Source organism: Apodemus sylvaticus, chromosome 1, assembly GCF_947179515.1.
Source record: "Apodemus sylvaticus chromosome 1, mApoSyl1.1, whole genome shotgun sequence".
In the NCBI taxonomy this organism is placed as follows: Eukaryota; Metazoa; Chordata; class Mammalia; order Rodentia; family Muridae; genus Apodemus; species Apodemus sylvaticus.
In genome coordinates this window covers 23,886,735-23,909,893 of record NC_067472.1, presented here as the reverse complement: position 1 = coordinate 23,909,893, position 23,159 = coordinate 23,886,735, and the positions used below count along the sequence as shown (strand labels likewise).

At 45.4% G+C, this 23,159-nt stretch overlaps 1 protein-coding gene across 5 annotated transcripts in view; it reads right to left on the bottom strand.

Annotated features, from left to right (window-relative positions):
* The window catches only part of Myof (myoferlin), a 152,177-nt gene that overhangs the window by 13,657 nt on the left and 115,361 nt on the right, over positions 1-23,159 (bottom strand). For 4 of the 5 annotated variants that reach the window (XM_052186522.1, XM_052186565.1, XM_052186554.1 and 1 more), the window contains 9 exons: positions 20,494-20,570; positions 16,560-16,571; positions 14,282-14,380; positions 12,670-12,795; positions 11,029-11,184; positions 10,419-10,510; positions 5,406-5,576; positions 4,594-4,742; positions 949-1,088 (listed from right to left, as the gene is read on the bottom strand). In XM_052186522.1, coding sequence (XP_052042482.1) covers positions 949-1,088; positions 4,594-4,742; positions 5,406-5,576; positions 10,419-10,510; positions 11,029-11,184; positions 12,670-12,795; positions 14,282-14,380; positions 16,560-16,571; positions 20,494-20,570 — 1,022 coding nt within the window. The remainder of the gene's footprint in view (positions 1-948; positions 1,089-4,593; positions 4,743-5,405; positions 5,577-10,418; positions 10,511-11,028; positions 11,185-12,669; positions 12,796-14,281; positions 14,381-16,559; positions 16,572-20,493; positions 20,571-23,159) is intronic. The other variant, XM_052186543.1, reaches the window with a different exon arrangement.

Here is a 23,159-nt window from a genome sequence, read left to right as displayed (position 1 = left end):
AGGGAGAAATCTTCCTTACTCTGTCAGTTCTTGAGACTCCATCTATGATTGATGGGTAGGAGGAAAGGGAGGAGGATGAATAGGCTTCTAGTGGAAAGAAGAAGGAATCTGAGCAAGAAGAGATTGAAATGTAGCACAGGATAAAAGCAAGCTGTGACAAAATTACCTATGAGCCATGCACACTTCTGAATAAGTATATCTATAGTCTTATAGCAGGTATTGATGATATTTGCTTCTAGAAAATTAATATTTGTTAAACTGTGAGTTCCTACCTACTTATGTCAGAGACCCTCGAGGTGTACATTAAAAACCACACTCTTGGCCTTACCCCAGACCTCTGCAGACTCAGCCTGGGCGTATACCAAGCTTCTACATGGATTCATATGTCATTTAATGTGTCTTGCTTTGCTTTTCTAGAAACTGGGCCCCATTTTCTCAGAGTTGACTTGACCATGTCACCATGCCCTTTGACCTCTTGTGTGTGCACTGTGCTCAGGGTTTCCTTGCTCTCTACACTCACACAGCACCTCTGTCTGCCCCGTGCCAGGCCAAGCTCAGTTGCTCTCCTGGTTACAGCTGACTGCTCCATTGGCAGACAACTGGGTCAACCAATCCCCTGGTCTACACGGCAGAAGTGAGTACTCAGGAGCTCTCTGCAATCCTTAGACTCAGAGAGAGGTAACAACAGCAAGAGAGATTAAATAGAACCAGGAACAGAAACAAAGACAAAGACAAAGGGAGACCCTGGCTTGAGTTTGCGCTGAATCTCAGGTCATCAGTATTTTCCAAGACTCCCTGAACATCTTTACATAGATTCCTTTTGGATGAAGCTAGTTTGAGTTTCTTTCTGTTTCTTGTGTATCTGAAAGTACCCAGACATGTTTCAAGAGCAAATCCATCACTGACCGTTGCTGCATTTGAGGAGTGGGTATGGGTCTTCCCTTTTACCTGGGAAATATTGGGCTGGAAGGTGCTGTGCAAAGTCCTTGTCTCCACGTGCTCAGGGACCAGCCCCTGAGTCCTGAGAATATGGAGGGCAAGACGCTCTTCGGGGGCTCCAAGGTGATGGTGCAGGATTTTGTTGGCCTCTGGAATGCAAAATGGCGTTGGCATGGAAGGAACAATGAGGAACAATGGCGCCAGATGGTTCCCAGAAACTCATAGCACGTCATCCCAGACTTTGTAAAAATGGACAGGCAATACAAGCATGTACAGGGTCAGTATGGCCTGGTGAAAGACTAAATAGATACCAATAGCTCTTGACTGTGGACTCTTCCATACTGAGGCTCACAGTCACCTTGTAGTCTGCCAATAGCAGAGACCGGAATATACTAGAATTGGGTGAGTGTAGACTGCATTTACTTTTGTAGCACAGGCTCACAACCCTCTTCTTTCCTAGCCTCCCTTGCGATATGGCCATGTGGCCAAGTTCAACTGGAAGATAACACAGAATGATGTGAATCACCTCAGGGCTTGGCCCCCTGCCTAGGATCCAATCTGAGACTTTCTCTCCTGGATGTGGAGGAAAATAAAAGCCTAGATAAGCACGTTGAAGAACAGGGCTGAAAGAGGAGAGCACCCTCTCCATGATGTGCTTAGATGGACCATTGCCCTAAGCTCTCAGGGGAACAAGCCCCTGAGATTTGAAGGCTCATCCCTTACAGCAGCAAGCACCATGGTAGCACTGAAAAACACAATCCCCTCAGTTCTCAGATCTCTCTCCCAGGAAAAAGTGCATTCTGCATCGTTTCCCTTTGAATCTCCAGATAGAGTAAAACCAGAGAAAAGGAGAAGGGTGCTGTATGCTGCAGTGGCCCAGTGAAGTCTGTAAACATGATATTTTACAGACAGAGGCGAAAGAAAAAATGTCTTCTGGGAATAACGGACCTCTCTGTATATTTAGAAGCTGATACTCTCACTTGGCAATTTCCTAAACTCTCCTATTTCCTTATAGTCGGGACATGGTATAACCAAGCAAATATAGATATGTAAGAATCCATCTTATATAGGTGATTGCCTTGCTCCAACCACTTATGTTATTATGGTAGAAAAGGCATTCCAAAAACTCTAGTCACAGGTTCTTTTCTGCTTCTCAGTCATTTCCTTTCAGGGCAGGTAGATTCCAAACACTAGACCAGACTAAGGATATTTACATTTGAAAAATCTTATGAGGTCCCTGCCATACAGATGAGTATTGGGCAAGGTAGAAAGAATTTACATTTGAGTTGATACCTAGTCCCATAGCTACTACCTTCCCCCACAAGCTATTCCAGTTCTGCCTTTAACTCTTGATTTTGCTTACAGACAAGCTATCTCAGGCCCACCTGAATAGCAAGAGAAGTTTATGAGGAACTGGCCTTTTGTGTCACAGGCCTCACTCAGGGAGCCCTTGAGAAAAACAACCTTTCTTAGCTTATCCAAGTGCGATTCAGGATACAGTTTATACTTAATACTCAAGAAGACTCAATTGAGTCAGAGAGAAAGAGAGTAGAGAGACAGTAGATACTTTTTACTCAGAGAGGCAGTAGATTCTCTCTACTTAGAGAGAGACTCAGAGGAGAAATGAGTTAGTTAATTCATCAAGCTAAGGGCTAGAGGTTGGAGCAGATCCAGCTAATCACCCAGGGCCTAGAGCGGCCCTGGGCTGAGGCTAGAGACTACAAGGAACTGATCACCAGGGGCCTTGGATGGCCTACAATGGCCCCAGGCATGGCACAGAGAAGAATGCAACCGACAGACTAGGCAGAAGTACGCTTGAAAGACAGCGTGAGCCAGGCAGCTTCCCAAACTCAACAATGTCGCCATTTTCGCCAGGAGGCTAGGTACGAGAATCATCCTTCTTCAGCTCCTGAGCCAACATGACGTCAAGACCAAAATGAAGAAGTAGTTTAGCCGCATGGGCCCTGGACTTTGGGTAAACACCCTGTATTGCCCGAGAAAGCCTAGCTAGACTTTTACAGATGTATATGATGCCTAATTTGAGATGTTAACTTGACTGGACTTTGGGAGATACCTAAAAAATACATTCATATTTCATGGTCATGTCAGTTTGTCATTTTCTGCCGGGCCTGTGTCTTCCTGGACCAAAGAATCCTGGTTATCCTGAGACAGACCCACAGTCTGTAACAGCTGTATGGTTTTGTTGTTGTTGTTGTTGCTTGGTTTTTCTTTTTGAGGGTAAGCACGGAAGGTCAGAAAGCTCCTGCTGGCTCTCTTGGGTCTCTCTGAGGGAAGTTGCTCTTTCTGTGACAAGCCTGTGTAGGTACCCTGGCCATCGGCTCCAGTGACAGGAAGCAACAAGTTCCAGGTATGTGTATGACCTACTGTGGCCAGTGCCCACAAGGGCTCTCGGATGACTGCAGCCCTGTGAGGGATCGTAGGGAGGAGTGCTCAGCTGAGCCCTTCCAGAGTTCCTGACCCCTCGAAACTGATCGCAAAAGAAACGGTTGCTCTGAGTTGCTAAATTTGGAAGCAGTTGAACAGTCACCATGACAAACACAGATTTTGCGGGGGGGTGTATCTGATAAATTTGGGGTCACTTTTCATTGCCAGACCATGATGAAATGCCTTTTCCATTTATTCTCCTTTGCTTTTGCAAGTTTATACATGACCCGTAGCATCGGCAGCTCGTTAAGCATCTAGTCACCCCTGAGATTGATGATATCATCTTCAAAATGGAAAGAGAACCATGTTTCATACAGTGTCAAGAATCAAGCTGACGATCAGGAACCACTGTCATTCCTACATGTTCTTACTCAGATTCCTTATGCATCTTCCTTCAAAGGCCAGACCTACCATGACTCTCTTTGGGAGCCCCGCCCTTTCTCTTTGCCAGAGACCATAGGAGCGGAGCATCCTATAGTTGATATATTTTGATGCATATTCCTACCGCTGTCTCAGTGTAGCTAACTGCTTATGTGTAGGATAGAGGTGTCACGAGTGAAGGGGACTCCAAGACTGAGCTTGAGCCAGACGGGAGCAAAGTAGGTTGTCTGCCCTGCCTTCAGCATCCCCGTGGCTTCTCAGGCTCAGACATTCAGATCTGACTCTCTCTCTCTCTCTCTCTCTCTCACCTTCTCTCATGGTTGTTTTTGTTTTTGTTTTTGTTTTGAGACAAGGTTTCTGTGTGTAGCCCTGGCTTTCCCAGAACTCACTCTGTAGACCAGGCTGGCCTCGAACCCAGAGATCTGCTCATCTCTGTCTCCTGAGTGTTGGGACAAAAGGCGTGCACCACCACTGTCAATTATGGTGGAGTCTCTTTGGGGCAGAATTTCTTTCACTGCCATTGGACCACCACTTTTGAGTTAATTATGTAATACACAAAATAGCTAATTATTAGGATTTTAGAGTTCAAGTTCAAATGGCTACGATCTGAAAAGAACAGGTAAAACATAAGACAGATAAGAAAATGTGTCCACTGTGATGCCTGATGGACAAAATTCCCTCCCACACTGAGGTTTTTGTTTTGGTAAGGACAGACATACAGTCTCACAGGAAATCATCAAGGTGCTGCCTTGACTCATGTTCCTCCCCCAAATGCAGCCCAGAAATGAGATATTATATTGTGGGTACAACCCACAGCTCTGCACTCACCAAACTCATCCAGATGGTAGTCCCGTCCTCCGTATCGGATTCTGCTTCCATCTTCAGAAAGCACTGGTGGCGGGAAGCCTTTGAATCTGGCTACATTTTGAAGCAACTGCGTGGGTCTCAGCTGATCTCGCCAGGTGTTTACTCCAGAACTGTGGATGACAGACACTACAGTGCACAAGATTCCACACAAATACACGTGTGTCCCAGCACACCCATCTAACTGGGGAGGGACATGTTTACCCTTTTTGCCTCCCAGAGAGGTGTAAAACACACATACTGCTTTGGCTTCAGGCAAAGCATGTCTATTTTTTTGTGTCTGGTTCCCTCCTCAACAAAAACGAAGAATCTAGGATTATTGCTATCTTAGAGGCAAATTCAAATACCAGAAGTGGCATGCTGTCCCACTGAGGGCTTAGCCACGGGTTAGCATGGGGGGGATGGTGGGCATCATAGAATCCTTAGCGGGGGGATAATTGATAGTTATGAATCAATTCCTCTTCCTAAAGGCTAGAGAATCCCTACCATTACACCCGCTTTTAACCCCAGGAGCTCAAGAACAGGAGAAGGGGTGTTTTTCTGAGCGCTGACACTTGAGTTACACACAGGGCACTCTACTGCTCCAGGCACCACCATTTCAACAGACTACAGTATAAATGAGGAAATATTTTGTTCCCAGATAATCCTGTCCAAAGTGACATTGGATGGACCAAAAGAGCCACGGCACACTGAGGGAGGCAGAGCCCCACCCCCAGCCTCCCCAGGTCTGAGCCTCAGTGCAGCAGACAACCTCCACTCACACGGAAGCAACTTACACACAGTACTGCTCAGGGATGCCGCAGTGGGACCCGAAGCGGGAAAGGAAGCGGTTCTCCAGGTCAATGGTGGTCTCTCCCACCTTCTCATCTCTGGTGAAGGTGTCGTAGTCGTAGACAGAGATCTTCAGGTCTTTCTCTTGAGGCAAGTAGCAGCTCAGCTCATACATTCTAAGTAAAGGAGTGCACATACAGCCATCAGGGGCCTTCTGGGCTGCTCCAGAAACCAAGACTCAAAACAAAGAATGGCCAAGCCTTGTCAGTGTTGGGGGAAGACAACTGTGTGTGTGTGGGGGGGGGCTACAAACAGGAGACACTAGTATAGGGTGACGACGAGGGAATGCATGACTGCCCAGGAGAAAAGCATGGTGAATACCTGTGTTCAAACCCCAGCTGTGCCACTTATTTAGCCCTTCTGTTTTCTTCTCTGTGAAATGATCATAACAATGCATATCACAGTCTGGAGAGACAGCTCAGCGGTTAAGAGCACTGACTCCTCTTCCAGAGGTCCTGAGTTCAATTCCCAGCAACCAGGTGGTGACTCACAACCATCTGTAATGGGATCTGACGCCCTCTTCTAGTGTGCATGAAAGCAGAGAATGCATGTATATGTATGTGTATATGTATATGTATATATATATATATATATATATATATATATATAAAGAAATAAATCTTTTTTAAAAAATCACCTATTTTATTCTAACAGCCAATGAAGAAATGCTGAGAAACCATTCAGTAAGTGTGTGTTGCTTAAAACTTAGTACTATAACAATAATACATTATATTGCTAATTTTAGTATTATTATCTTTCACCTGGGATACCCTCTCCTCACTCCAGGAAGATAAATAAGGCACCTTATTTACAGCCATTTTTCTGTACCCCAGTTCACTTCTGCTCATTAGAGACTCCTGCCCCAGGGACAGACTTGATTCCTCCCTCAGAAGGATGCAGGGGCATACATGAACTTGTGTCATGTGCCATGGAGGGGGCCTGCCGGACCTCTGGTCCTGCCACAGACTTCATTCTGTCCTCAAAACTTGTCTATAGAATCTACATTAATATGTAAATTCTTCAGAGATACAAAGAAATCATCCCACAGCCGTTCTATGCAGGGGGCAGGGATGGACTGTGTGGTCCAGGGGATGCTGAGGTGCACGTGTCAGCGGCAGACAGGCGGGGCTTCGCTCTGGTATTTGCATTGTTCCCGTACATCCCTCTCATTCCAGATGCTCAGTTTATTTTGCTGTCAGAAAAACTGTGAGCGGTCTCCTCCTCCCCTGGCCTTCCTTATTTTCTTGTTACACTCTGGTGTGAGGACAGGCTTTTGTCCAGTGAGCCAGGGACGAGTGTTTAATGGCACTCTGGAAGAAAGCCTCCAGGATGTCTCCTGCACAAATCTCAGAGACCTAGCAGCTAGACGCAGCAGCTACCCTGAAGCTTGAGGGAGGGAAAGGGGAACTTGGGTCACAGTTACACACAAAGCATCATAGCCAATGTGGGCACCAGGTGTGCACACAGGATCAGACATGCATGTAGCACCAGCACCCCTACACACAACTTCTTTTTATTAAAATAGAAAATAGCTGGGTATTGTGGCACACGCTGTTAGTGCCAGCAGTTGGGAGGCAGAGGCAGGTAGATCTCTACAAGCTGAAGGCCAGTCTGGTCTACACAGTGAGCGCCAGAACAGTCAGGCTATGTAGAAAGACCCTGTCTCGAGACCCAATAGGACAACAGAAAGGCCGGGCAGTGGTGGCACACGCCTGTAATCCCAGCACTTGGGAGGCAGAGGCAGACATATCTCTGAGTTCGAGGCCAGACTGGTCTACAGAGTGAGTTCCAGGACAGCCAGGGCTACACAGAGAAACCCTGTCTCAAAAAACAAAAACAAAAACAAAAACAACAAAAAAGAACAACAGAAAGAAAACCAGCTGGGCATGGTGGTGCACTCCTATAAATGCTACACTCCAGAGGCAGAAGAGGGTTGCCACAAATCTGATGCCAGCCCTGTCTATGTAAGTTTTGGAAGGACCAAGAATACATTTTGAGATCTGATGGCAGGGAAAAACAGAAAATAAACAAATAAACAAACCGACTCCTAGTACCCTGAGTGCTTTGGTTTGATTAAGGAATATTTTCCCTCCCCTGAGGCATCAATTATTATTTTTTAAAAATCTTTTAGAGTTTGTTATTACTGTGTGGATGATGAATGGATGACTATGGGTACCACGGCCCATTGATGGAGGTCAGAGGACAATATTCCGGGAGTGAATGTGTTCTTGAGAAGCCAAAATGAACAATAGCCAAGAGTGCAGGAAGTTTGGCTTCTTCCTCATGCCCTGTCCCAGGGTCTCTCTGCTGAGAAAGCGAGCCATTTCCCAAGACTGAGGTCCCAGCCTGGAGCCATTCTGATGGACTGGTGGAAGTCTGTGATCCCCTCAGACGGCCACTGGCCTCGCTGAGCTTGACAGCCCCACTTCCTCTCAGCATGGCTCTGAGCAAGACTTTTCCTGCCACTTAATTAAGCTTGTGCTTGGCACCTCTGAAACAAGCCATTCAGACAGGGCTGCCCTTCTCCCTTCAAAGCTGGCTCTGCCTGCTTCCCGCTCTCGCTCACACGGAGCCCTCCTTCCTGCCCTGCGTGCCTTTTCCTGTCTAGACCTTGGGGCTGGATCAGCGGAAGAAAGGGAAAATGATCACATTGCTGTGCCAGAGGATTACTTCCCCTCGCTGGGCCCGGCACTGGGCCTAAGGCTGTGCAGCATAGAGGGGGTTCGTGTTCAGGTGTCTGAGTATGTATGTGCATGTGTGTGCATGTATGCAAACATGCTAGGGGCCCACTGGGTGGTCCTTTGTACATGTGTGTTCCTGCCTATAGGGATGGCTTGTTTGAACCTAAAACAGAATGACCAGTGAGCGCACATGTGTGTGTGTGTGTGTGTGTGTGTATGTGTGTGTGTGTGTGTACAAGCACGCATGAGAGAGACAGACACACAGAGAGGCAGAGAAATACAGAGAGGAATAAACATAAGGCATAAGGTCATGAGGATGTCAGGGGCAGGGCAAACAGGACCAGAGCTCTCCTACTTAGCACAATTTTGAGAGAATAACACTATTTCCCCTTTTGTGCTTAGGTATGTGTGTATGCACGTATACATATGTGCACGCATACGTATGTGCACACTGGTGCATGTAGAGGCCAGAATGTCTTTTTTTTTGTCATTTATTACCTTTTTAAAAAAATGTTAAGAACAAATATATTTAATTCTTGATTTTGTGATGGTGTGGAGGAGCGGTGTATGTAACAGTTTGTGGGGTAAGGTCAGAGGACAATTTTGGGGAGTCGGTCCTTGCCTCCCACCCTTTTGAGGCAGGGTCTCTCCTGTCTCTGTTCTGTACTGCATGCTCCAGGCTAGCTGGCCAGAAGCTTTCTAGATGATGCTTCTGACTCCGCCTCCCACCCGGCTGTAGGAGTGCTGGGGTTATAGAAGTGCACTGCTGCGCCTGGAATCTGGATTGTCAGAATCACGTAGGCACGTCCTGTACCCACTGAGCCATGTCCTCTGCCCTTTACCTTATCTTACAGCTGAGTTGGGGATCCAAACTCAGGTCCCCCTGCTTGCCCATCCTTTACCCACAGAATCCTCCCCCACCCGCCCTGCCCTTCCTCAAATGTTTTTCCACAAAGAGCATTTTTCTACAGATGGCCAGTTTTGCTGTGAATATGAAGCACTGCCTCGGGCTTGGGAAAGCCTCAGAGTCACGGCATGAGCGTACACCTCCTCTGTCTCAGTCGCTTGTGTTACAGCTTCTTGACGGACATGTGAGGCCCCGTGTGCTTACTAAGTGATGTGGGGACTGCGATGCTTGGCTACTGAGTCTACCACAGAAGAAAATCAGACAGGACACTTGACAGAGAAGAGTGCGGTGCTGAAGCCACGCAGACGCTGGCACGTCCTAGGGCTTGGGATCATGGCCACAGCCTGTGGTCAGAAGGGTGTTAGGCACACACTCTTTTGGGGCCTCAGTTTCTGTTCCCATCAGAGCTCCGTGAGATTTTAACATGTCTTCTACAAAATGGCTCAGGAGAGAGAGGACCTCTCCTGACAGGAGTGAGAGGACCTCACTCTGCATGGTCAGCCAATAGTGCCATTAAATATGGAAGGTGCTCTCGGCTGAATAATGCTGGCTTTACTTGGTGATCACATTGGGAACTAGAAATGGCTCTGATAAGATTTACACACCATGACCCACACATGGGTAAAGGCTCCTGCGGTCAGGCCTGACGACCTGAGATCAATCCCTGGGACCCACACAGTAGAAGGAGAGAACTAAGTTGTCTCTGACCGCCACATGCACACGGGTGTTCACTGCCACACTGGCTTCTACATGCACCAGTGTGCATGTATGTATATGTGCACACACACACACACACACATACACACACACACACACACACATGCACACGCACACGTACACGTTCACAAGTGGCATGAATAAAAACTTTTTAAAAATATACAATACATAGTCTAGACCAGAGACAAGGCTGTGACCATGGAGAGAACAAAAATGTGTCAAGGCTCTTGGGGACATTAAAGACCAATAAGACGGAATATTTGTTTTGTCGCTTGGCATCCTCCCTCAGTGAAACATTACTACATCAAAAGGAGAGAACTCTAACAGTCCAGTAAGCCCTACCTCCAGTCAGGTCGTCCCTACCTCCACCCCACCCAACCTTATCTGCATTATCTCCTGGCCATGAAAACAGGATTTTATAGCAGCTGAGCCCCTCCACAAACTCCATGCACCCTGGGGCCTGGTTTCCACCCCCAAGGGCTTGGAACAGATCTCCACTCAGAGAAACCCATCTTGTGACTTTTGTCCTCCTGGGCCCTCCCAGTCCTTCTACCTATTTCTCTGACGAAGGTATCTGTATGCATTCCTGGCGTTAGGACTTCAAACAGCAGGGCACATTTCATGAAGAAGGAATATTTTGAACTGTGCGTTACCTGCCAAACACTGGGTTGAGAGTGTTGGGAATGTAGTGATCTCGGTCTTCAATTACTTTTTTGCCCAAGGTTATTTTTATGTAAGGATCGCACTGTGGAGACAAGACAGGCGAGATGTTATATCATCAGGGTGCAAACTGAAGTCAATTTCAGGGATAGACTTGGCTTGCTTCTATACTCCCAAGTGATGACAAAGGCGGCCGCTGGGAGACCTGAGGGCCTAAGATGAGCTCAGTGCAAGGTTCTCCTTTGGGTGGCAGTGGGCCAGCGTGCCTTCAAAGCATCCGTGTGGGTGAAAAGGTAGGATGGGGTGGAGGTAGGGTTGACCTGACTCTGCTCATACTGGCCCTGTGACTGGAGCAAATCTTGTTCTGGGTCACATCAGTAACTCGAGAAGGATGAACTAGGGAACCCTAAGCACCGCCCCCAACCCCAGCCAAAGCTCTTGGGTAAATCCCCATGGGGACAATCCTTCTGTTCACATTGTTTTGATAGAGTATCTTTCTCCTTGGAGATAACAGACGCCCAGAAAGAAAGAAGGTGACAATTACCATGGCTGATGACTGTAATTATCCTGCTTCAGGAGAAGGTCCCACACCCAAACTCTTACCAGGCCATTGTTGTCCTGGGGCTGGAGCTGTAAGCCTTGAACAATGTAAATCCTAACCGTGCATTCTTGTGGGACACTGTCAGGCAGTTCCCGAAACTGCCTGGGAGGGGCCGGCACACTGGGGTCATCCGGCAAGGGGTAGATTCGGAAGGAGCCCTGAGAGAGAGAGAGATATGTACTGATGACTTGAGGGCGCTTGGGAAATATGCCCCTCTTCAGAGTGTACAGAGCACCCTCTATCCCACACAGTTGGGTGATGTCAAGTGTTTTTGACATGATATGTATTGGCTCTTGTGGGATTCCAGTAGGGGACATGCCAGCAATCTATAGCCATCATTTCAGAAGAGGGTGCAACAGGAAGCTGGCGATAATCTGGGTAGGAAGTGGAGGTGACTGGTCAGCATTGTGGGATGTGGTGGCAAGACAAGGTAAAGAGTTGAGATTATTTTGGAGACAGGAATAAGTCCTGAGGTGATTTCACTGTGGTGTCTCCCTACCTGCCTGGGCCCCACTCCCAAGAAAATGGATGCTCTGTTTCAGATCTCAGCTAAAAAGACCGCATACTCTTGTTTTGAAACCAGTTTAAGTACAGGGAAAGGTATTGAAATTGGGATTAGGATGTTTGGGCCTTTATTCTGGCCAGCTGCATTCAGGAAGATGTCATGAAGCAAGCACCCACTGAATACTGGGTGTGGAGCACCCCAAAATCAAGAAACAGAGTGTTGACACAAGATGCTAGGTTAGCTTTACTCTGTACCCTATTGTAGGTTTAGTGGGAGGCTGGGATGGGGAGGATTTGAGACCCTGTGATAGGTGTAATTCCCTGATGCATTAGCCATGTCTGCTATTGGCAAAGGATTAGGAAGAGGCAGTGTTAGATGCCCAGGCCCTGCCAACTCTGCTTGGGAGGAGAAGCAGCAATCAAACCTGACAGGAGGTGAACCCAGGCCTGTGGGAGCCCAGAGCATGGGTGAGTCATGCTGCCTAAAGCAACCAGGGCACTCTTGACAAACACTGACATCTGAGCTGTCTTAGGGCATGAGCAGGGCTTTGTCAGACACAGAGAGGAAAGGAAGGGCACCCAGGGAAGGAAGGGCAGGCTAGCCCAAGGCTCTGCGCATCCATCCGGAGGACTTGCAAAGTGTGTTTAGGACTTGGGAGTGGCTCTTCTGTGTGTGGGGAGGAACCCATGCCTTGTGAAAGGACAGCTCAGCTTTGATAGGAGTTGAGACCTGAGCTGTGACATGCAAGAGGTGTGTTTAAGCCATTCAGATGGAGGATGAATTTGGTTATGGTGAGGAGCAGAAAGGTGGCTAAGACCTTGACCTGGGACTTTGCCTCAGTGATCCTGTTAAAACCTCAGGGGGGGCAGAAGAACAGAGGAGAAAGGAGGTCTTGGGAAGATTTGATCTGGGAGGATTTGAGTCTGGCCAGCCCAAACAGGGGAAAAGCAATACCCTGGCTCCCCTAGGGCATTGTCCTTCTTGCAGAGGGCAGAGGACATGTCCAGCTGCAGACATCAACTGCCTTTCATCCGAGATCAACAGAAGAAAAGAAGATGGATTTTTCAACAAGACACCCAAAGCACTAGCGCATGTACACCCCCCCCCCCCCACACACACACACTCACACTTTACTCACTTTAAACTCTCCTACCACAGATGGATCTTCATTCTCATCGGACTTGCCTCTGTACAACTTGAAGGTATCTGAGAAATCTGTCAGGCCTTCAAAGTCAGCTACATCCTCCAGTTCACAGTCATAGATCTGAAAACCATCAGCAGACTCTCAGTTTCTCTTTAAGACAGAAGTAGAGTCTCCAGGCAACAGGACTGAGTACAAAAAGGATGGACAGAACTCCTGGGACCCTCATGGGTACAGCATAGAACAGCCACTTGGAAAAACTGGCACACTTCCTTTAGGGAGTTAAATACCCAACTATCCTAGGATCCAGAAATGGTGTTTTTAGGAATTTACCAGAGAAACAAGAGCACGTCCATGTGGCTCAAGAAGGTCCAGTGTTGGGAGAATGAGTCAACAAAGCGTGGAAAAGAGAGAGAAAAGAAGGGGAGGGGCAGGGGAGATAGGGTGTGAGCATGACACACTTCCAACCCAGTCTGATCCAATAGGATTCAGTAAGAGTAAACAAACTTGTGATACCCACAACAACAAGACTCCTTTGGGACCAAAGGATCCAAATACAGAATGAGTATGGTTTGAGTCCGGTTATCTGGAGCACATAAACAGGTGAAGTCAGCCTATCATGGTAGCTATCAGATCCGCTGTGCACCCTAGGGGTGCAGTTCCTGCAGAGTTGGCTTGACAGGAGCACAGAGGAGTTTCCTGTGTGTGAAAATGGTCTTCCCCTTGCTGTGGGTGCTGCTTTACACAGATGTGTACAACACCACATCTGGGAGGATCAGCTTACGGCATATAAATTATATGGTTTTAAAAGAAAAGTTGGACAAGAGAGAAAGATGGAAGGAAGAAGAGGAAGAAGGACAGTAAGTCTGTCCCCTCACCCCAGTCTCATCCTTTTTCCACGTGATTGCTAACATGCTGGCTTTCCTTACACTAAACAAATACATTATGCCATCAATAAGCAAGGGTATAGAGATCCTTCTTTGATAGAGGAATAATTTTAATAACTAGACGTTTCTCATTTAATGTCATTTTTCTCCTCTACCTAGCCCTGACTACTTTGGATTTGCAGCTGACAGAGCAACTGAATGAAGAACTGGACAGCTCAGACCACGAAGAGAATAGTCCAGATAGTCGTCCCTGGCCGGCTCCTCAGCGTCCTCCTGCACATGTGTGCCCCACGGCCGTGAGGTGACGAGGCATACATGTAACAGAATCAACTTTTATTTTAGCAAAACTGATCACTGTTTGGAAGGCAAAATGAAGTGTGTTGACTTTTTTTTTTCCTGCAAAGGACACAGTGACTACTGGGTTTCTCTGAGCCAAGCAACTCTGGATAATTGTTGGCCTAATTAGTATGGGACTAACCCATGCCTAGCCTTCTGCCAGATGCCTCCAAGCCCCAAAGTGGCAGTCACGCAACCATAACTCAGCAACTTTCCTCAATCCCTGGTGCTTGGCAAAGCCAAGCCTGTTGCAGGCAGGCTCTCCAGGAGAGCAGAGGCACTCTTGGCCCCTCTCCATCAGCACCCACCATGAGGCTTGGAAACCTAGGTTCTAAGGCGTGCTGGAACTGGCTTTTCCCCACCCATAAGAGCACAGGTCCAAGTACCTTGAGTTTGGAATAGCCTTTCTGAATATACTGTCCACATTTTTCATGCTCTCCAGAGGAAGCATAAAATTTACTCCACCAGTCAACGATTTCTTCCTCCTAAAGCCACGTCCAAATGAAAAAAAAATTATTTATTGACAGTCTGGATTTCTGATTTCTTACAGAAAAATTGCTATGGAGCAGATGAGAAAGGGAAGGCTACCTATGGTCCTGAGACTATCTGTCTCTGTTTACATGCACAGTGGACAACATATCCACACTTCAACTCAACCAATGACATGGATGTGGTATGTGTGTGCATGTAGATGCCTGTGTGTAGAGGAGAACATGTATGTAGGAGTACATGTGGAGGCCAGAGAACAACTTCAGGTGACACAGCATGACTGCTGTTCACCTCCTGTGAACAGGGTCCCTTGATGCCTGGGCCTCACTATTTGATTAGACTTGCTGGCCTGCAAATGCAGTCATCCTTCTGTCTCCACTTCTGCCACGATGCTTAGCATTTTTCACATGAATTCTGGAGATAGAACTCAAGTCCCTGAGACTGTGAGCAAGCACTTCACCCACTGCACCATCTTCCCAGCCCCTGGTGAGCCGTCTTTGCTTCAACGCCCACATCTGTATTAGATGCTTTTCCTAGACTTCGTGAATTTGCTCTAGTCATTTGTCTCTTTTCATTTCTTTACTGTTAAAGTTCGCATCCAGAAGTCAATCAGAATGACATTTCTAACATATGCTTGCTTTGATCCCATGTCCTTAGCTCTTCTAGCAACAGTACAAATCTCCCTTAAGAGTTAGGTGAGCTGGTTCTAGTTCCAGTCCTTATGTTATAAGCCATACTGCCTTGGGCAAGTTGTTCTAGGACTCTAGCCCTCAGTTACTTCATCTAGTGACAACTGCCTCCATCTGCCTCATCGAGTTGATTTGGAAATCAGATAAGATCACGAAGACAAAGAACCCTGAGACCTTGAAAGTAGGAAACAAAGGTGGTGGGGGTTGTGGTTCAGGTACACTCGTGGCTCTCACCCCATCCCTCAGATTCTGATTCAGTTAGTGTGGGCTGAAAGCTAGGTATTCATTATAGTCAAACAAATGCCCCAGGTGATTTCAGTTACAGCCAGAGCCTTGAACCTCTTGTTTTAATGAGTGTTCTTGGTTTGGAAGAAGAGACAATAAATGAGGCAGTCATAGGCCAGTGCCTGCCTAGTTCCTCACATTTTCTCCTTCCCTAGTTCTCTCCTTCCCCTTTCCCCTTTCTCACTTTTTGGCCTGCTTGTTTCCTTCCTTTTTCTTTCTTCCTCTCTTCCTTTTTCTTTCTTTCTTTCTTTCTTTCTTTCTTTCTTTCTTTCTTTCTTTCTTTCTTTCTTTCTTTCTTTCTTTCTTTCTCTACCTTCCTTCCTTCCTTCCTTCCTTCCTTCCTTCCTTCCTTCCTTCCTTCCTTCTTTCCTTCTTTCCTCCCTTTCTGCACAGGATCTCGATATATAATTAAAGCTGACCTCAAACTAATCATCCTCCTGCCTCAGACTCGAAAGGGCTATGATTACAGGTGCGAGGTACCACACCCAACCTCCACTCTGATTTATAACAAGGTCATATCTGGATGAGACTCACATTACTGCTTTTTCTAATCTGCCTTAGAAAGTGATGCACTCAAAAAATAAGCATCACCTCTTATAACCCTCCTGTTCTGTAGGATGGAGAGCAACAAGCAGTAAGAGAGGCTGTTTCAGGCTGGAGAGATGGCTCAGACATTGAGAGCAATTGTTGCTCTTGGAGACCATCAGAGGTCAACTCCCAGCACACACACAACTGCTTGCATGTCAACTCCAGGGAATCTGATGCCCTCTTCTGGTCACCACAAGTACCTGCACATATGTGTGCATACCCTCACGTATATACACACTCATACAAATGAAATAATTAAAAACGAAAAAGGTTGTTTCTCATTTGTACATGAGGACAAGTATTTGTAGATTTATGTGTATAATTAAATACATGTATAACTTTGTATATGTCTTTACATTTATATTCATGCATACAAGTGTGTATATTTGTGTGCATGTGTGCACACACAGTTATAATGAATTCAAAGTCCTTTGCAGATCATCAATACATTCCTGGAGTTAGGAAAAAATGTTACATTCCAATTATAGGCAGAAAATACATGTATTGAAAATTGAACCAAGGACCTTGCACATGCAAAGATAAGCTTTCTACTCCCAAGCAGCATCCCTCACCCCATGAATCTTAGATGTGCAAGCATAAATACAATAGTTACCTTTTCTGAGAGCTAGGCATATGAGGTCAGAGGCAGGATACATCATATATATGAGTCACGCGGATGTTTGATTTAAGATCCCATGAACATTAGGTTTAGAGAGAAAGAGAGTAAGAAACATTATTTTCCTGCACACTTATTATCAACATTTATGCAAATTGCCTAATTACTTTAGTTAAGATCATCTTATCATTGAGTATATCTTAGATTTCTTCTCTGAAAACACACGAATGGCTTGTGCTTTGAGTGCGGTAGGACTACTCTGTGATCAGCTAACACAGTGGGTGCTCAGGAGGGTGTGTGAAGGTTCATCTTCCCACCCCCAACCTCTCATTACACGTAGCCACAAAAGCATATCCCCAATACGACCTCATTTTCATCCCTTCAAAAACTCTCCTGTTACAAGGCTCGCAAGGCTGCAGGTCATCATGTTAGCAACTTTCCTGTGTTTCCCCCATGCCTATATAAGAATGCCACTTAAATACTGGTAGGAAATGACTCTTCTAATACAAAGAAGTCAGGTTTCTCACTAGCCAAATCTTTCCACTTGGATTTCTGCTTGGAGGATTTACCCCTCCTGGTGGCAGGGACTGCCCAGGAGTTTGTTGGAGTTTGAGTTTTCTGCTGGGACAATGGTAAGCTAGCCCTCTGGGCTAGCTTGAGAACACAGTGCCCTTTTCTGAAATCCCAATCTTTCCATACAGCACTTTTGTGGCTGCTGTATGGAGGGCCACCCAGCTTCTTCAGGTCCTTGGTACTTCTGTCTAGACTGACCCTTGTTGCAACAGAAGTGCCAGAGGAGGCAGAGAGAAAGAGATGCATCAATTCATTTTGTTAACTCCATTCCAAAGCAAGATTAGGGTTAAGTAATCACAGTTTAAGTGCGATTTTGGAGAGAGGAATTGAAAAAAAAACTTTCGACAGCCTCAATAATTTTGAATTCAGATATTTAGTCTGTTTCTTCATGCTTACTTTCAGTTATAAAGAACTGATTTAGGGAAGGGAATGGGCCATATTTAAAGAGCATCCAAGACAAGTTGCTGACTTTAAGTTTCAGGGTTAGCCCAGGAGGATCCCTTCATGGCCAATTGCTCATCATCTCCCATGGAAAAGGAAAGACAGCAACTCATTGACTTTTTTTTTTTCAATCTAATAAATGAACTTGAAAATTCAACTCAAAGCACTACATGGCCCCGGGCCAGTCTTCCCTTTGGCTTAAAACGACATTATTCATCTAAATATCACCTTTCACTCCAAAATCTACTAGTAGACCCCGGAGGAATTCAAGTCCTTAAACCAAGCTGCCCCAGTCCCATGCATCATATCATGTACATACATGCACTGTCCGTGGAGAAGCCATTTTGCTGAGTGCTGTTGACATACTGCTTAAGCACTGGAATTGGAAGGCAACTGTTGAGACGGTTGTGAAGAATGTCCGTGCTGTCTTCCTAGCACTCCACCAGTCCGCCCCACATCCTCATCTCCTGCTCTGCTTTGGATAGTGCTAAGCTCATCCGTTACAAGTTCCCACAGACATCACAGAGTGCGATACCATCATGGAAAGACTCAGCCTCCAGCCCTCAGCAACAGCAGTTAGTGTGGACTCATTCAGTTTATCCAGATTAAAACATCTAATTCAAGTTAGCGGCCATAAGTGTACATTACATGTACATGTCATACATGTAATAAAGGATGTTAGTAAGCTTGTCGTTGGCACTTCCGAAGCTTCACTTTGCTTATTGGACTTGACAGAGATATGCGATGTCTACCTTGACAGGGGGACTTGACAGTTTAGAGGAGATCCCACCTTTTCTTGTTGACAGTGTCCCTCAACTAGGTGTGAGGGGAGCAAACTGACTATAGGCATGTATAGTGTAGTGGGAATGACTTGACACTATCATCTCCAGGCTTGCTGTTCCTCTCCATTAAAAGCTGATGTACTCGGACCTAGCTCCAGCACTGTCAAAGAAAGTAGTAGTGCTGACATCATTTTCCTTGTTCCCCAGTAGTACCGGGGATGACTGAGTACACAGAGGACCTGCAGGAAGGATGGATTGGCACATTATCAAGTAGGATCTTACACTGCCTTTTCAAATCCTAAGTCTATTATACATAACTCTCCCTAGGCAACTACTGTCTTATGGAGACTAATTGGGGTTATTTTCAATAAGTAAACATAGTCCTGTTGCCCTATGGGCTTGGGAATTTGATATTGTCATCTGTGACTGTGTAGAATTGCCACACAGTAGACTCAAACACACAACAAATCCAGGGCTGGCTGTGGAGCCCACATTTAATATGGTCCAATTGTTAGTGAGTTTAATGCAGTGGAAAGAAGTGGGTTTTAAAAAAGGTACCGTTTATGGACATAACACATTAAAGGGCAATCATGTGTGTGTTCCAGCCAGTCTGCATATTAAAACATGCTGTGGACGTTTACCATAAATGCCAAGAGAAACAGCGAGCTATTTGGTGTTTTCTTTTTTCTGGGTTCAAACTTTCTTGTTCCTTTCTGAGGAAGTGGCTGGATAGTTTTCAGACTGGGTCCTGAGTAAGGATTCTCACAAACCTCTTCCACGGTGAATATAAAAATCCTGTTCCTTATACTGGCAAATAGGGTCATTTCAAATCATGACAATCCCACCTCACATAGGCCAAATTTTGACATGTGTCTTCTGATTGATGCAATGTTTCAATTTTCTCTAGAAACTTCTAACAGGGTATCATTTGGCCCTCTCCCTGATTGATTCTCAGTAGCTTTTTTAAATTGTAGGTTATGACCTCATTTGGGGCTGGGTACCTGAATGTGTGACACTCTGTGTGTGTGTGTGTGTGTGTGTGTAAAGAATCTGTGACAATAGTGAAAGGTTTCTGAATGTGCAACAAATAAAAATGAACTAAAAATAAAGTGTGTAAGGAATCCAAGTGCATCGTTAAACTGCAATTAATGCTTTGCTAGGACACCTAGAAAGCTGTTCCTGGCAATGCTCACCCATACTGCACCATGCAACTCCATTGTGACTTTGGTTTTGAACCCACAACCCATGCATTTTTTGTACTGTGCATGTAGTCACACCACACAACACCTGGGAACACCACCTGAAATGCCTCAGCTCAGGTCTGGGCCTTGTGTAAGCTATGGACTGCAATATTTTTACATACCAAGTTTTCTGCTCTCATAGAAACATAATGAATTAATTATGGAAAATAAAGGTGGGATAGTTTTCACCAATATTCTTTACATGTCAGTATCAAGTTAGTACATCTTTGGATCGCATTATGTTAGAATGTTTGATTGCTTAAAGATTTCTCGTTGAGTTGCTGATTTGAATTTTATTAGAAAAAAAAAAGTTAAATGAAATTTGGCTTGGAATTAGGAGAGTTTCCAACCATCTCTGCAATGGCCCAAAACATACTTCTGCCATTTTGTATTGGTATTACACATTTATCCAAAGTCTCAGCATCAATGACTGTAAAATTAAAATATTAGTTAACCCTGAAAAACGTTAATGATGCTCTATGTCCCCCAGTGTTACATATCCAGCTGAGATTTAAATCTTACAATGAACAAGCATGCCCATCTCATTAGAATGCAAAGTTGATTTTGTTTTAGACAGATGATAAAATTATGTTGAGCAAAGAATTATTCATAAAATGCTATATAATTATCAGTGTGTGTTTGATTTGCACACCTTGTTTTATATACCTATACACCTGAGGTTGTATAAAATTTTTCTCAGATGAAAGTGGTCATAAGTGGAAAACTTTCAAGAAGCTTTGGCTGATACAATTTCACTGCTAAGTGTGGATGAATGCCAGACTCAGATCTTGTGTCTATTCAGTCCTTGTACATTGGTTTGATGGGCAACATTTTAATGGCCTTGAATGTCTGTGTGAGTTCACCAATTGCTTAGACAGCTGGAATACAACCTACCTTAGAAGTCAGTAATGGTTTGGTGTCTTCTATTTCAATGACAACATCCCGGCACGGGGGCGCAGACATAAGGGATGCTACAAGGCAAAGAGCTTCGTAATAGGACACTTCGAATGGCAGACTGGAGAACACTCTACTCCATGGTCAAGTTGAGCAGCCTCAGGATGCATGATGAGTTAACCTGGGTGAAACTTTTCAATGGGGGACTACTTCTAAACAGGGAAAATGACCCAACCACGTGTCACATTCTCAGAGTAGGATAGGCTTTTAGACATTTTATAGGGAACTATGTGGCCCATGGTCCTTGGTTTGGGGTGGTTAAATCAGTTCCTACACACAATGAGTGCCTGAAAAAGAATTGTGTTGAGGACAGGAGAGTTGGCTCTTCAGGTAAAGATGCTAGATGACCCAAGTCTGATTCTCTGAACCTACACAGTAGAAAGAGAGACCTGATTCCTGCAAGTGGCCCTCTACCTGCCACATAGCAACAACAACAACAACAACAACAACAACACACACACACACACACAATTTAAAAGATCGCGCTGATCATGTAGGAATGGGCATGGAGATGGCAAATCTGTGTCTAAAAGAGCCTCATTTTCTTGGGAAATGAGATAGAGAAACAGAAGAGGAGAGGAGGAAGACAGGACAGGGAGAGGTGATTAGAGAGAGGAAGGGGAGGGGAGGGGAGAAGAGGGGAGAGGAGAGAGCAGGGATGAATCCCTTCAGCAGTCTGAAGCTGCTGCTGTGGATCCAGCCCTCGCTCTCTCATAGCATGCAAAGGTAGGTGGCCCATGCCCTGGTCTTACACGCAGTTTCCCAGAGAGATGTAACTCTGGATTTTGGAGTAACAACAACTGTTTAGGAACAGGCTCTGGAGTCACCTGGGTTTATCTCAATTAAATGTGGGTACCAAGGTCCAGCCTGATGCAGGCAGGGGAGGGGTTACAAGAGCATCTTTTTTTTTTTTACATTGAAGATCCCAAGAGGTCCTAGGTCAGAACACAGTAAGAACAAACACCATCAAGTCAAAAGACCTTCCTGTAAACCCACCCAGGCATTGGGCATATAAGACAGGAAGGCTGGGAAGGAAGGTACTTTTGGGATGAGGTGTATCTACTATCTTTAAGTATTGGGCTAATGAAGCACTTTGTTTACATGATCTCATTCAGTCCTTTGATACTCCTCACTATGCTATAATCTCCATTTAAAAGATAAAGACATAAACCAAAGCTGCAAGAAAGCAGGTCATTTGCTTCCAGTTAGGCCTCGGATGGAAGTAAGTTCCTAGCCTAGATCTGTTAGACTCTAGTGTCTTTGTTATCTATCAGCCCAGAGCCCAGGGATGAGTGGGCACTCAGTAAGTGACAGAGAAACAGTTCAGGTAGAAGGAACCCGACATTTACTGAGCATCCATGGTACACTGGTTGTTTTTAAGTGAGTTTTGTCTGCATTCACCTGGTACCTCAGATAGATTAGTAGCCTAGACACTTCCAAGACAAGCTCATTGGAAACTGCAGGCCACTTCAGTCACACAGGACTCAAGAGCCAGATGGACAAGGGTGCGTGAATGCCTCCATATGCAAGTGTATTCCTAAGTGACAGTTCTCCATTGCCCTTCCCATCCTCCAATAAGCAAAGTCTGAGGATAGGCTCAGAAAACACTGTCTGTGCCTGATATTTTTTCTTTGTCATATAGCTTTGTTTTAGAGTCTCCGTAATACCAGTACCAAGCCTTCTGGTGGTTTAACCAGGACTGGCTTGTGGCTTACCTGCTTAAACAGAAGACATCCATTTCAATCTTCACAGCTTGAACAGAATTTTCATTGATAGGTGAATAGAATTTTCTAGTCCTCCACTGAGGTCTAACCTCATCAAGATCCCCATGTCTGGAATCTTGGACACTAAAGGTGACTGAGCCCTGAGCCCTTATCACAGTGCTAACTATATGGTAAACTAAAAGCAAGAGTCTATAGAATGAGAAAGAGCAAGACACTGTATCATTAGCTATTTATTATAGACTCCAAGTTAAATAGTATAGCCTGCTCTATCCTTACATAATAACTATATGGTCTAAGGTAAATCATTTAACATTTTCCTGTATGTATAACAATGGAATGGCTTTCAAATGGTCTTACAACATTTGTTAAATACAAGTGACAAGTGACTTAACTCTGTTAAGTGTCAAGTGGGCCCATAGACACTTAACTTGGTATTGCAATCTCCTCCTTAGAGCCGGCCAGGAAAAACAAGCCTAGCATTTGAAAGGATATTCATAGGAGAAAGCAGAATCCAAGGCCATCCTATACTACAAAAAACAAAACAAAACCCAAAAACATGCCTGTCATTTAGAAAGGAAAATCTCCTCCTTCAAGGCTCATGGATGGGATCTCTGTCTCCATACTCAGGAGGCCCTGAATCTCTACACCAGAGTATTTAGACCACTGACCTACACACACTCATTTTCTTGCTGGCCTCTTGTACTTTGAGGGCAAGATTGTTTTGGCCCCCTGATCTCCCCAACATTTAGATCAATGAATGGCATTCTATGACTGCTCAACAACTGCCTGCTGGGTGCCTTCATCTCTGTTGCTGATGTGGGAAGAACATCCTCTGAATTTTCAGGATCCTTCTTCAAAGGCAAATATGAAAGTTCATGTAGC